General features: G+C 43.4%; 1 protein-coding gene across 1 annotated transcript in view; it reads left to right on the forward strand.

The window, feature by feature from the left end:
* The first annotated feature begins 2,741 nt into the window (after positions 1-2,741).
* KIF26B (kinesin family member 26B) overlaps positions 2,742-13,962 on the forward strand; it is a 524,156-nt gene continuing 512,935 nt past the window's right edge. Inside the window, exon 1 of the mRNA XM_077486139.1 lies at positions 2,742-3,322. Coding sequence (XP_077342265.1) covers positions 3,260-3,322 — 63 coding nt within the window. The 5' untranslated portion in view covers positions 2,742-3,259. The remainder of the gene's footprint in view (positions 3,323-13,962) is intronic.

The raw sequence follows: 13,962 nt of genomic DNA on the forward strand, positions 1-13,962 counted from the left end.
AAATATTCAATAATGTAATCAAATCAAAAACACTGAAATTTGCTCAGTTGCAGAATTGTCACTGTCATTACTTTTCAGTATTTGATGACGGATCTCCACACAAATCGCTATCCCTCAATTCTGCGAGTGATTCTAATTTATTATCGCTGTTTTCTAGCTGGTCTAAAACCATTTTTGATGTAAAATGACAGTTTGGTTGCTATGGACAATCTCCAGTTTCCAGGCATAAAGAACAGTTTATATTATATAAAACTGCATGCAGAGCACTGGGCAGACCACTAGGGACAAAGGGGATGTGAAATATTTACATACAGCAATGTAATCTGTAAGATTACATTATACTGTATGTATACTGTCTGTTTCACTTTTTGAATTTGGCGCCGATCTCCGTCCCCGTGCGTCGCAACGCTCGCAGGGCACGGAGATCGGCTCCGTGATAGATCGAGCGAGACGCGGCTCGCTCGTACAGCGGGGAGACAATGCTGGATCCGAGGGAGAAGGTAAGTAAACCTCCTCCTGGATCCAGCCATGCAGTCCCGAGTCTGGCTCGGGGTTACCGCTCTTGGTATAAAAATTCCACCCCGAGCCAGACTCGGGAATACCGTCAGGGGGGTTAATGTGATGGTTGTACCTCTGTTGTGACAGGGGCTCTGATGTGATGGATGAACCTCTGATGTGATGGTGGGACTATGATGTAACTGGAGCTCTGATGCAATGGTGGGACTCTGATGTGATGGTTGGACCTCTGATGTGATGGTTGGTAAAACTTTGATTTGATGGTTGGACCTCTGATGTGATGGTGGGAATCTGATGTGATGGTTGGATCACTGATGTGATGGTTGGACCTTTAATGTGATGGCTGGATCTCTGATGTGATGGTGTGTGAATGTGTGTGTGAGTGTGTGTGTGAGTGTGTGTGTGTGTGTGTGTGTGTGTGTGTGGGGGGGGGGGTTCTGATGTGATAGTTGGACCTCTGATGTGAAGGGGGCTCTGATGTGATGGTGGGAACCTGATGTGATGGTTGGACCTCTGATGTGATGGTTGGACCTTTAATGTGATGGCTGGATCTCTGATGTGATGGTGGGATTCTGATGTGATGGTTGGACCACTGATGTGATGGTTTAATGTGATGGCTGGATCTCTGATGTGATGGTGGGATTCTGATGTGATGGTTGGACCACTGATGTGGTGGACCTTTAATGTGATGGCTGGATCTCTGATGTAATGGTGGGAATCGAATGTGTGTGTGTGTGTGTGTGTGTGTGTGGGGGGGGGGGGGGGTCTGATGTGATAGTTGGACCTCTGATGTGAAGGGGGCTCTGATGTGATGGTGGGAACCTGGTGTAATGGTTGGACCTCTAATGTGATGGTGGGACTATGATGTGACTGGGGCTCTGATGTGATTGCTGGACCTCTGATCTAAAGGGGGCGCTGGTGTGAAGATGGCACTCTAATGTTAGGGGGGTTCTGATATGATGGTTGGACCTCTGAAGTGAAGGGGGCTCTGATGTGATGGTGGGACTCTGATGTGGCAAGGTTTCTGATGTGATAGTTGGACCTCTGAGGTGAATGGGGCTCTGATGTGATGGTTGGACCTCTGAGGTGAAGGGGGCTCTGGTGTGAAGATTGGACTCTAATGTGAGGGGTGTTCTGATGTGATGGTTGGACCTCTGAAGTGAAGGGGGCTCTGATGTGATGGTGGTACTCTGATGTGGCAAGGGTTCTGATGTGATAGTTGGACCTCTGAGGTGAATGGGGCTCTGATGTGATGGTTGGACCTCTGAGGTGAAGGGGGCACTGGTGTGAAGATTGGACTCTAATATGAGGGGTGTTCTGATGTGATGGTTGGACCTCTGAAGTGAAGGGGCTCTGATGTGATGGTGGGACTCTGATGTGGCAAGGGTTCTGATGTGATAGTTGGACCTCTGAGGTGAATGGGTCTCTGATGTGATGGTTTGACCTCTGAAGTGAAGGGGGCTCTGGTGTGAAGATTGGACTGTAATGTGAGGGGCATTCTGATGTGATGGTTGTACCTCTGAAGTGAAGGGGGCTCTGGTGTGAAGATTGGACTGTAATGTGAGGGGCATTCTGATGTGATGGTTGTACCTCTGAAGTGAAGGGGGCTCTGGTGTGAAGATTGGACTGTAATGTGAGGGGCATTCTGATGTGATGGTTGTACCTCTGAAGTGAAGGGGGCTCTGGTGTGAAGATTGGACTGTAATGTGAGGGGCATTCTGATGTGATGGTTGTACCTCTGAGGTGAAGGGGGCTCTGGTGTGAAGATTGGACTGTAATTTGAGGGGCATTCTGATGTGATGGTTGGACCTCTGATGTGACGGGGGTTCTGATGTGATAGTCGGACCTCTGATGTTATGGTGTTACTCTGATGTGAATTTCATTTCATGAAAGCGGTTGAGTGTGTCTCCTCGGGCTCATTGACGGGTATCATTTATGTGTTTTACATTCAGAATGGGGCGTCCTGGGATTCCACGACCGATAAAGGTTGGAAATGGCTGGTATAGAACACCTAGTCCCATTGTTTTAGTAGAAATGGACCTGTTGGTCTCCACTGATGACAAAGGTAAAAAGGTGGAGGTCTCTCCTACAAAGCCATGTTTAATATGGAAGTAAATAGCTTTCCTCCATGAGGCAATGAGTGTGTGCATTACAAGCCTCTCTCCGGAGCTCATATACAGGACCCAGCCTCCTATAAAACATGCATCAAACAGCCGGCAATTCCAGCAGACATGAATATTTCTCTTTTATGAGCGGCACATCTCTCAGATGTACATAACAAGGCGGGAAAGAATGGGGCAATGAGCAGACATGAGGAGGAAATAGTCGGCCGCCAGTAAGTGTCAGTCAAGGTGTGCTGTACACCGCCTGAGAGAGAAGGCACATCCCAGCCCAGACACTGGAGGAGGGGGATGGAAAGCTTCCCCAGCAAGTCACTGCCGACACCAGAGAGGAGAGCGGCTGGGCTGTGCGGACACATCGAGGTGCCTGTATAGAGGGGACAGCCAGGCTCCTCCCTGACACCGAGCCCAGCACAGGCTTCTCTCCAACTCCCCACACTCCGCACACACACCAGGCTGCTGCCTGTGAATGAAGCATTGATGTGTGCCCGCTGGAAGTGTGCGCTTTGTGTTCTCCTATACACCGCAATCATCTGCCGACCACAGGAGGGATCGATCATCGGAGAGCAGCTCTAGTCCTGCCAGGCTGATCCCTACCTCTCCGCACATCTGGATGTATCACCATGAGCTCAGTGACAGGGAATAAGGACAGGATCGCTGTCACCTCCAGGAGCAGAAAATATGGGGTAAGTCAAATCACAACCCTCATCAGAGCCAGGGGATGAGTGCCTGATAGGAGTCCAGAGGATCCCAGCACCTGGAGCAGCCTTTCCCAACCTCTGCACCCCACAGGGACCCCTACAAAGACTGCTTCATTCATGGGCACTGGACATATGCCCCCCTTACATTGGTGATCAGTGGGAATACATTGGTGATCAGTTAGAAGAATGTCCCCCCCAACAATGGAGGTCAGTCAGAAGAATGTTCCCCTTACATTGGTGATCAGTTAGAAGAATGTCCCCTTTACATTGGTGATCAGTTAGAAGAATGTCCCCCCAACAATGCAGGTCAGTCAGAAGAATGTCCCCCTTACATTGGTGATCATCAGGAAGAATGAACCCATTACATTGGTGACCAGTGGGAAGAATGACCCCCTTACATTGGTGATCAGTTATAAGAATGTCCCCCCAACAATGGAGGTCAGTAGAAGAATGTCCCCCTTACATTGGTGACCAGTGGGAAGAATGTCCCCCTTACATTGGTGATCAGTTAGAAGAATATCCACCTTACATTGATGATCAGTGGGAAGAATGTCCCCCCAACAATGGAGGTCAGTGAGAAGAATGTCCCCCTTACATTGCTGATAATCAGGAAGAATGAGCCCCTTACATTGTTGATTATTGAGAATGTCCTCCTTACATTGGGGATCACTAGGAAGAAAACCCCCCCCCCCTCAACAATGGAGGTCAGTGGGAAGAATGCCCCCCTTACATTGCTGATCACCAGGAAGAATGTCCTGCTTACATTGGTGATTATTGAGAATGTCCTCCTTACATTGGTGATCAGTGGGAAGAATGTCCCCCTTACATAGGTGGTCAGTAGGAAGAATGTCCCCTTACAGTGGTGGTCATTAGTAAAAGTGTCCCTCTTACAAAGGTGGTCACTAGGAAGAATGCCCCCCTTAAAGTGGCGGTCACTAGGAAGAATGCCCCTCTTACAGTGGTGGTCACTAGGACAAATGTCCCTCTTACAGTGGTGGTCACTAGGAAGAATGCTCCCCCTTACATTGGGGGTCAGTAGGAACAATAGAAGAATGTCCATCTTTCAGTGGTGGTCAGCAGGAAGAATGCCCCCTTTACAGTGATGTTGACTAGTTAGAATACCCTTTACAGTGATGTTCAGCAGCGAGAATGTCTTCCTAACATGTTTGAACTCTAGGAAGAATGCCCCCCTTGGTCAGTGAGAAGACCCCCCAACAGTGGTAGTCAGTAGGAAGTATTACCTCCTTATAGTGGTCAGAGGGAAGAATTAACTCCTTCTTTATAGTGTTTAGTGGGAAGAATGCCAACCTATAGTGGGGGCTATGAGAAAAAAATGACCCTCTTACAGACATGGTCTGCAGGAAGAATGACCCCCTGAGAGTGGTGGTCAGTGGGAAGAATACCTCCCTTATATTTGTGGCAAGTGGGAAGAATGCCACCCTTATATTGGTGGCTAGTGGGAAGAATGTCCCCATACAGTCAGTTGGACAAATGCCCTCCTTACAGTGGTGGTGGTCAGAATGCCACCCTTTGAGACAGCTAAACAGATCATTGGGTTCATGAAACTGGCTCTGCCAAGTGGCATTGACCCCAGAGCTAGCACCATGAGATGAGAGGTCAACCAGCCACAGCTGGAGGAACCCCTGGCAATCTCTAGAGGAGCCCTGGGCTTCCAAGGAACCCTGGTTAAGAAAGGCTGACCTAGACATCCTTTCAAGGTGAGCTGCCAGCTTATTGGCAATAAGGTAATTGGTAATAAGGCGATAAAGATGGAAAGATGTTTGTAGGAGAATCTACACATTGTCCTTGACATCACTTCGATATCCCTCCTATCTACATGACTACAGATGATCACCATGCTGAATTTTATAGCTTTTGTGTGTGTGTGTAATAGGAAATGCCAGTGTTCTAGGCAGGGACTCACTGCCTGGGGTAATTAGTATTATTATTATTATTATACAGGATTTATATAGCGCCGGCAGTTTACACAGTGCTTTACAACATGAATTTTCATGTGCATTGATTGTGTTTTTGTATACTGTGCACTATCCACATCAAAACAAATCTGTAAAAGAAAACAGCTATGCATATGTACTGCAATTTATATCATGAGCTTTGTTCAAAATACATCCAAATATTTGTAACGTCCCATATGTTCACCAGAAAGTCCATACTATTCATCCTTTGGTGACACACACTTTGCTGGCCTATTGCTATTGAGATCTAAAGTACACATAAGCTGTCATCTGTGACATGTGATGTATAACAGGAGACATGCTTGTCCATAACCGGGATAAAAATGACTGTCTGTGTAGTGACAGTGTATGGAGCAGGCACTGGAGATAACTCTGTCTATACAGCACAAAGTGTGAGATATCACCACGTCAAGAGGAAATATGAATGATATATAGAGGTCATACTCTGCACACCACTAGATCTTTTTTTTTTCACTCTCGTAATTCGAGTCATCCTCTATTTTGACATAGTGCAAGGTCACACTCTACGCTTTGGTGATTCTTTCCTGAAATTCTGAACTTGGGTGGTCACTCCATGATTGGTTCCTGTCTTCCGACCTTAGGTGGTCTCTCCATGATGGATCCATGTCTTCTGAACTTGAGTGGTCAGTCCATGATTGATCCCTGTCTTCTGAACTTCGGCGATTAGTTAATGATGGATCCATCTTCTGAACTTCGGTGGTCAGTCCTTGATCGATCCATGTTTTCTGAACTTGGATGTTCAGTCTATGATTGATCCATGTCTTCTGAACTTAAGTGGTCAGTCCGTGATTGATCTTTGTTTTCTGAACTTGGATGATCAGTCCATGATTGATCCATGTCTTCTGAACATGGGTGGTCAGTCCATGATTGATCCTTGTCTTCTGAACTTGGGTGTTTAGTCCATGATTGATCCCTGTCTTCTGAACTTGGATGTTCAGACCATGATCGATCCATGTCTTCTGAACTTGGGTGATAAATCCACAATTGATCCATGTCTTCATGTCTTCTGAACTTGGATGTTCAGACGATGATCGATCCATGTCTTCTGAACTTGGGTGGTAAATCCACAATTGATTCATGTCTTCTGAACTTGGGTGTTCATACCATGATCTATCCATGTCTTCTGAACTTGGGTGGTAAATCCACAATTGATCCATGTCTTCATGTCTTCTGAACTTGGGTGTTCAGTCCATGATCGATCCACGTCTTCTGAACTTGGATGTTCAGTCTGTGAACGATCCATGTCTTCTGAACTTGGGTGGTCAGTCCATTATTGATCTATGTCTTTTGAACTTGGGTGGTCAGTCCATGATCGATCCATGTCTTCTGAACTTGGGTGATCAGTCCATGATTGATCTATGTCATCTGAACTTGGATTCAGTCCATGATTTATCCCTGTCTTTTGAACTTGGATGTTCACTCCATGATTGATCTATGTCTTCTGAGCTTGGGTGGTCAGTCCATGATTGATCCATGTTGTCTGCACTTGGATGCTTAGTCCTTGATTTATCCATGTCTTCTGAACTTGGATGTTCAGCCCATGATCGATCCATGTCTTCTGAACTTGGGTGGTCAGTCCATTGATCGATTCATGTCTTCCCGAGAGCCTTCTGGGCATTGCTCTATCTAATAACTGTCTAGGAAAAGTACGAAAATGCACGTTTCCCATCTGGAGGAAAGACAAAGAGCTATTTATTATGCTTGAAGGTCTTTTTTTCTATAGGCAGCTGTTTTCTTTACCTATTATTCATTTTGTACCCAAACAAAGCCTACATGAAGTAATAACTGCACCATATGACAATCGGTCATTCGATTAGGGTGATAGCTTCCTAAAATTTCTATGTGGGGAATAGAAGATCAGTCTTGATGGACAGCCTGAATATCTCCGGTAAACTCCATCCTCTAACGTGACGAATCGAGTCTGGGAGATTCAGGAGAAAGCCAGCCGGGTACACATTCCCCAGTGCCATCCTATCAAAGTAACACACCAGCAGGCATCATATAGCAGGCTCCTCTTCTGCTGAAGGGAATTCAGCTACAGTTCATGGAGCAACATTACCACAGTTTAATATCTGAGGAAAATGATCTGCATTGAGGAGGAGCTCTTGTTTTTTCCTGCAGGATCTCAGATCTAGATGAATTGCTACATGCACTGAAAGCTAAATGAGTTGCATTAGAAAGTCATTAGGCGATCATGTAATGTCTGATGTAGTTTGAACATGGGGTCTGCACAAAACATAATACTTTGCTTTGCCACAGAGCAGGCTATAGATACCTTATTAAAGGTATCATTTCTCCATGATCTCTACATACAAGCGACTGTAGATGTGGAACAGAGTAAGATTTATGTTGGCTGTTCATGACGGTAGAGAAAGAGGGCTGGGAATGATGCTGCAGTGTAAGGTATTGCTTGCATAGTCTTTTATTTATAAAGTCACCGTATAAAGGGGTGATAATCACATTCTTCACTTTTAGTCCACAAAATAATAATGCAATTAAAAATGTATTAATACATTGCAGCGATTTCAAGTTTTTGTATGTTGAATCTCATGCCAGGACATCGTTTTTGTTCCTTTTTTTTTAATAACAATGAAAGCTCCAGGTTGGTTTTGTACAGTAAGCATGTCCATAGATCCAAACAAAGCACCATATTGTTTTAACTTTTTATCTTTTAATAAACAGAATTGCGTAACGTCACAGTATTATTATCAATTTTTCTTATAAAATGGAAATAGTAACAATAAAAAGATGTGAATGTATATATATAGATATATATATATATATATATATATCTATATATATATTTAAAGCTCCCTGTAAACTGACAGCAAAATATTATTTTAACTTTTTATCTTTTAATAAACAGAATTGTGTACAGTCACAGTATTATTATCAATTTTTCCTATAAAATGGAAATAGTAACAATAAAAAGATGTGAATGTATATATACATGTATATACGTATGTAAAGCACCCTGTAAACTGACAGCACCATATTATTTTAACTTTTTATCTTTTAATAAACAGAATTGCGTAACGTCACAGTATTATTATCAATATTGCATATAAAATGGAAATAGTAACAATAAAAAGATGTAAATGTATATATACATGTATATATGTATGTAAAGCACCCTGTAAATTGACAGCAATATATAAGTACCTATAATATATAAATATATAAAATAAGAAAACATCTATAAATAGGGAAAAAAAAAAACTAAAACTAACTTTTGTTTGCCATGGTAGCAGTTGCCGAGCAACATTCACATTCTTGGTCTGATGTCATTATAACTACAGTACATGCCGCTTTGAATTACATGTAGACCATCTGAATAATCATCGATACACCGATGCCCGATAACGTTCACAGAAACCTCAAGCACCGTATTACAGAGTATTGTTAGGCTCGGCTTTGCTATAGACTTTTACAAAATCAGATTAGATATATCTTCGACAAGTACGTTTATCAGCCAAGTCCTAATAAATTACCTGTAATGTGATTTATTGGTGTAATAATAACAGAGGAATAGCTATTTTTCATGCTTTGCTCAACTGGATGACAGAGCGGGTGTAGTGGTGTATGTGGCGTGTTCTCTATACTGTATGTTCTTTGTATAGACAGATATATAAACAGCCTAGCTGGCAGTGTTCTGCAAGGACAGAGCAGGAGCCAAGCAGGAGAGACAAATGCGTATTGGGTATTGAAAGCTTGGTGGCGTGCTTTCTTTTTTTTTTTATTGGAGAGATTGAAGGATGTCAAATGATTTAGGAAGGAGGGCTGTGCCAAGCTCCAGAATAATGATAGCAAGCTAGTAGTGATGGATGTTTTATATGTATAGCATATATACCTGTACTTCTTATGCCCTGTATACACGGTTGGACTTTCCGATCGGATCTTGTTGCCGGAAAATCCAATCGCGCGTGGGCTCCATCGGACTTTTTCCATTCGAATTTCCGACACACAAAGTTTGAGAGCAGGATCTAAAATTTTCAGAAAAAAAAAAAAAATCTGATCCTTTAAATTCCGATTGTGTGTAGACAATTCTAACGGATAAAACTGCCACACATGCTCTGAATAAATTACAAGACAAAAGCTATTGGCTACTGGCCCGTTTATAGTCCCTACGTACGTGTTCTACGTCACCGTGTTCTGAACAATCGTTTTTTTCCGACAATTTTGTATGCAAGACAAGTTTAGGCCAAAATCCATCGGAAAAAATCTGACGGATTTTGTTGTCGGAATGTCCGTGTACAAGGCATTAGAAAGGCAAGAAATTGGGGGTGGAGACACTTCCCCAAACTAGTCTCCAAGAAGCAAGAGAATGGACCATCTCGGTACCAATAGGACAAAATACATATTTGAGTAAAAATTTTAGTTTTATACATAAGGATAAAAAACAGGTTATCCAGACATAAATGAGAAGATCATGTTCAATGTTCATAACAAGACAATATAAAAAAAAAATACAAGGGTGTCATATGTATTACTGATACTTAATGTGCTTCAAAAATGGAGACAGAAGGTATAGTAGCTTCTCATGGGACATATGGTCCTCTACATGTTTCGCAGAATGCTATTGCTTCATCAGGAGGATAATGTCTAGAATAAAATTAAATTATACATAAGGGTCAAAGGTACAAAGAACAAATGCTTAATAATGAATACAATCGGTAAATGGGGAAGAAATGGGTGTACTACCTCTTACCCATTGGCCTATACACAAGGCCAGCAGCCAAGGCACCAAAAACATTCCCCCATGGCAAATATGGGGGATGTATGCAAGTGGGTGAATGTATCTTCCACAGTAATCAAATAAAATATACATATGTAAGTGTACTGGCATATAGTGGGCGAAAGGCAAAAGGAAGGAGGGATTAAGGAGGGGGGAAAAAGGTGGAGGGAGGTGGTAAAAGAAAAGGGGGGAGGGGAGGTGGGAAAGGGAGGGAAGGGAAAGAAAAGGGGGGAGAGGAGAAAAAGAGGGGGGGGGGACCCAATATAGGTCCAAATAAAAGGCAAGAGATAGATAATGTCCAACTTGCAAGTGTTACAGACTTGGTGTTAAAGCTGAATCAACGACTTTTGCAAAGTTTGCTTCTTCAGGATTCACACTTATGCCATGTACACACGACCAGACTTTCCAGCAGACTAGGTCCGAAGGACTTTCTGAACGAACGGACTTGGCCACACACAATCACACCAAAGTCCGATGGATTTGACCGAGATGACGTACGACCGGACTAGAATAAGTAATTTCATAGCCAGTAGCCAATAGCTGCCCCAGCGTCGGTTTTCGTCCGTCGGACTAGCGTACAGACGAACAGATTTTTCGACCGTACTCGAGGATGGCGGAAAGATCTGAAACATGTTCTAAATCTAAAGTCCGTCTGATTTTTCGACAGAAAAGGTCAGATGAAGCCCACACATGGTCGAATTGTCCGTCGGATTCATTCCTTCGGACCTTTGCTGTCAAAGTCCAGCCGTGTGTACACGCCATTAGAGATGACCAGCCGAAACAAATAAAACATGTTCAGCGAAAACACAAAATTGATGAATATAAATCACATGATATTAGCGCAATGGTTTATCAAACCCATATTTCCATTAAAAAAAAACATAAAACGAAAGTTAATTTTAGTACACTCAAACACAATATATTACACAACTGCTTGCTAAAATATAAAAGATGAGGTTGCAACGAGCAAATAGATACCAAACAGCCTTAAAATTGTGCGCGTCCATGAAATGGTGACAAACTTCGGTAACCTAAATTGTTCATAGGTGATGAGTTAAAATCTTTAAAAGTTATTGGTTTGGAGATAATTGTGTATAATGGCTGTAGAATTATTGTTTTTTCTCTGGCGTGAGTGGGTATATCTAATATGTGTAGCGCAGTCATCGTCGTAAGTAGGTGCACATTTTTACATTCATATTTGTATGTACAGTATGTAGTGGTGGGGGGCTTTAATATTTTTTTCAGGTATTTTATTTTGTGATTATGTGTTACTTTAATTTGGCAAACATTTTTTTACTGAACTTTACCCTATGTATTAGCCAATTAGCCATGTATTTAGTCTATGTATTACCCAGGTACCCTATGTATTAGCATATACGGAGTGGCAGGTTTTTTTTAGTAAAACTTTGGTGGTCTATTGGAGCTCTGATGTCTCCCCTATACTCCTCTAATCAAGCACAGACAGGGAAATGACAGCTCCGAACTTGGAATTTACCAAATGCTCTTTCAACAGTCGTCCAATCAACAAGCAGATGTTTACTAATCTCCCTCCACTCTACCCAATGACACCCACCATTGTCATCCTGGTCCCGCAGATGTGCAGCTGGGCCTGGGATACATGGTGGAGGGGTAACACTTTCAATTGGTTGTGGAAATGAGTCAAGCTGCCCAAACAGTTGGCTTGACAAGTATACACACTTTCCACACTGTTTGAGCAGTGGGTGACCTGAAAATCATGGGAACCCGGTGAAAAATGGATGGTTGATTAGTGACTGCATTCAATAAGATGCAGGCACTGCTTGGGTATATTGACAGTGATCCATTTTGAATTTTTTTTATTCATGGCTTTCTCGTGGGGTTCATATAAGTGACCCTGGTCCTGACACTATTAATGTGCACCACAGTGACAAAATACCACTGAATGGCTTCAGCTTGATCTTCCATCCGTAGAGAACACCCCTCGTATTGGTGTTCTCTAAGGGTGGAAGATCAAGCTTGAAGCCATTCGGTGGTATTTTTTCACAGTGGTGGACATTAACAGTGTACAGACCAGCATCAATTATATGGATTCATTGTTGAGCTGGATGTGATCTCTTGAGGACCAGCACATGGCAGCAGTTAATTAAACCAGCTGGAGAACCATTAATTGGGACATATGAGTGGGACTTTCTTTCTCATGGTATGTTCTTTATTTAGAGCCGGGGTGTCAAACTCAATTTCATTGTGGGATACATGAACAATGAGCATTATGGTTGCCCTCAAAGGGCCGGTTCTAACTGTAAGAGTAGATGTCCAGAGCACCCTACCCCCTTGCATCAGATGTCAAGAGCCCCCACCATCAGGAATCAAGAGTCCCTCTCCCTCCCTTACATCACAGTGCACCCCCCTTACCTTGTGCTGCTGCAGGGAAGAAACTGGGGGTGGAGCAGGGAAGAAAAAAGTGTAGGGTCTGGAGTAGGACCAGAGGAGGGCTGGAGTCCTGAAATGCTGAGACCAGGGAAGGCGGTGATGAGGGGGTGCTGCAGCTGCACAGAGAGGCTCAGAACCTGTAAAAGGAGTTCTGTTTTCTCTGCTGCCGACTACTGAGATAGGGAAGGGGGGCAGAAACAAGCCTCTATGTGGCTGCACAGAGAAGCACAGGATCTGGCAGAGGAGTTCTGTCCTCTCTGCTGCCGACTGCTGAGTCAAGGTGGGGGCAGAAATGATGGGATTGCCGCAGCTGCAGGAGAGGTGCAAGGGCCACATGATATGGCCTGGAGGGCAAGGTTTGGCCCGCAAACCTTGTGTTTGACATACGATTTAGAGGGTAGGTTCTCCTTAGACAAACAGATCTTGCATTATCACCAAGGCTCGCTTTAATGGTTAAGTCATGGTAGGTGGTGAACTGTGCCATGGATTACAATAGGTTGTCTAAAATTATACAGCATTACAGGGTTGCCTATTGCGTCCGTATCTGTCACTGCCGACTTAACAGGATTGATGTGCCATTATGACTTCAGACCCTGTCTATTTTCAGGCACTCTTTCATGAGACACTCTTGTGTCAGAGCTCTAGAAGTGAAGCTTTAATCATGCACAGGTAATTTACTATTACTAGCTCACTTAAACTCTAGTGGTTTCCTCCGTGCATTCAGGTCTGTTTGCGAAGCTGATTTTGTTTGTAAACCAGTAGAAGCCATTTGCTGCTGTTCGTAGCTTGGAGATCAAATGAAAGGACACAGTGCTCATTGCTGGCAGTTTGTTTGAAGCCGAATGTTGTTACAGCCTGAGGTCACGGAAAGAGGCCTGGCAATGATGGCATCGTTTGTGGATTTTCCTTAGAAATTGCATTTTACGCAGGAGTTTGCAAATCATAATCTTTACAAAACTAGCTGCCTTTCATGTCCCAACAGTATAATGTCAATAGGCTGAGGAGACTTCACAAGACGGCTGACAATGGGGTTGATTTACCAAAATTGGAGAGTGCAAAATCGGGTGCAGCTCTGCTTAGAGACCAATCAGCTTCCATTATTTATTTTTTTTGTCAAAGCTTGAAGTGTTAATAAACCCAGAACTCTGCATTCACTATATCAGGTCTCTTATAGCACACAGAAGAAGAGTCTTGTGACTTCTATCAGTGTCTGGGTAAACTTTGTAGGAGGAGTTTTCATACTGCACTGGCTGATCAATCAAGATGTAGGACCCCTGAACCTCTGATTGGCCCTGTGCTGATCACATGCACTCTGCCAAGAAAAATACAAACTCTCTAGCAATACACACCAAACTGAGCATGTGCAGCCTGACTCCAGTATTTCTGTCTTATCCGGACATGTTTTGGAGACAGTGCAAGAAGGGGAGGATAGTGTGCATACAGGATCAAACAGCCTTTTTACACCATGCAGAGGATTAACCCAT

The sequence above is a fragment of the Lithobates pipiens genome, unplaced genomic scaffold (assembly GCF_037356315.1).
Source record: "Lithobates pipiens isolate NorthernLeopardFrog02 unplaced genomic scaffold, aLitPip1_a1.2 Scaffold_18, whole genome shotgun sequence".
Taxonomy (NCBI): domain Eukaryota; kingdom Metazoa; phylum Chordata; class Amphibia; order Anura; family Ranidae; genus Lithobates; species Lithobates pipiens.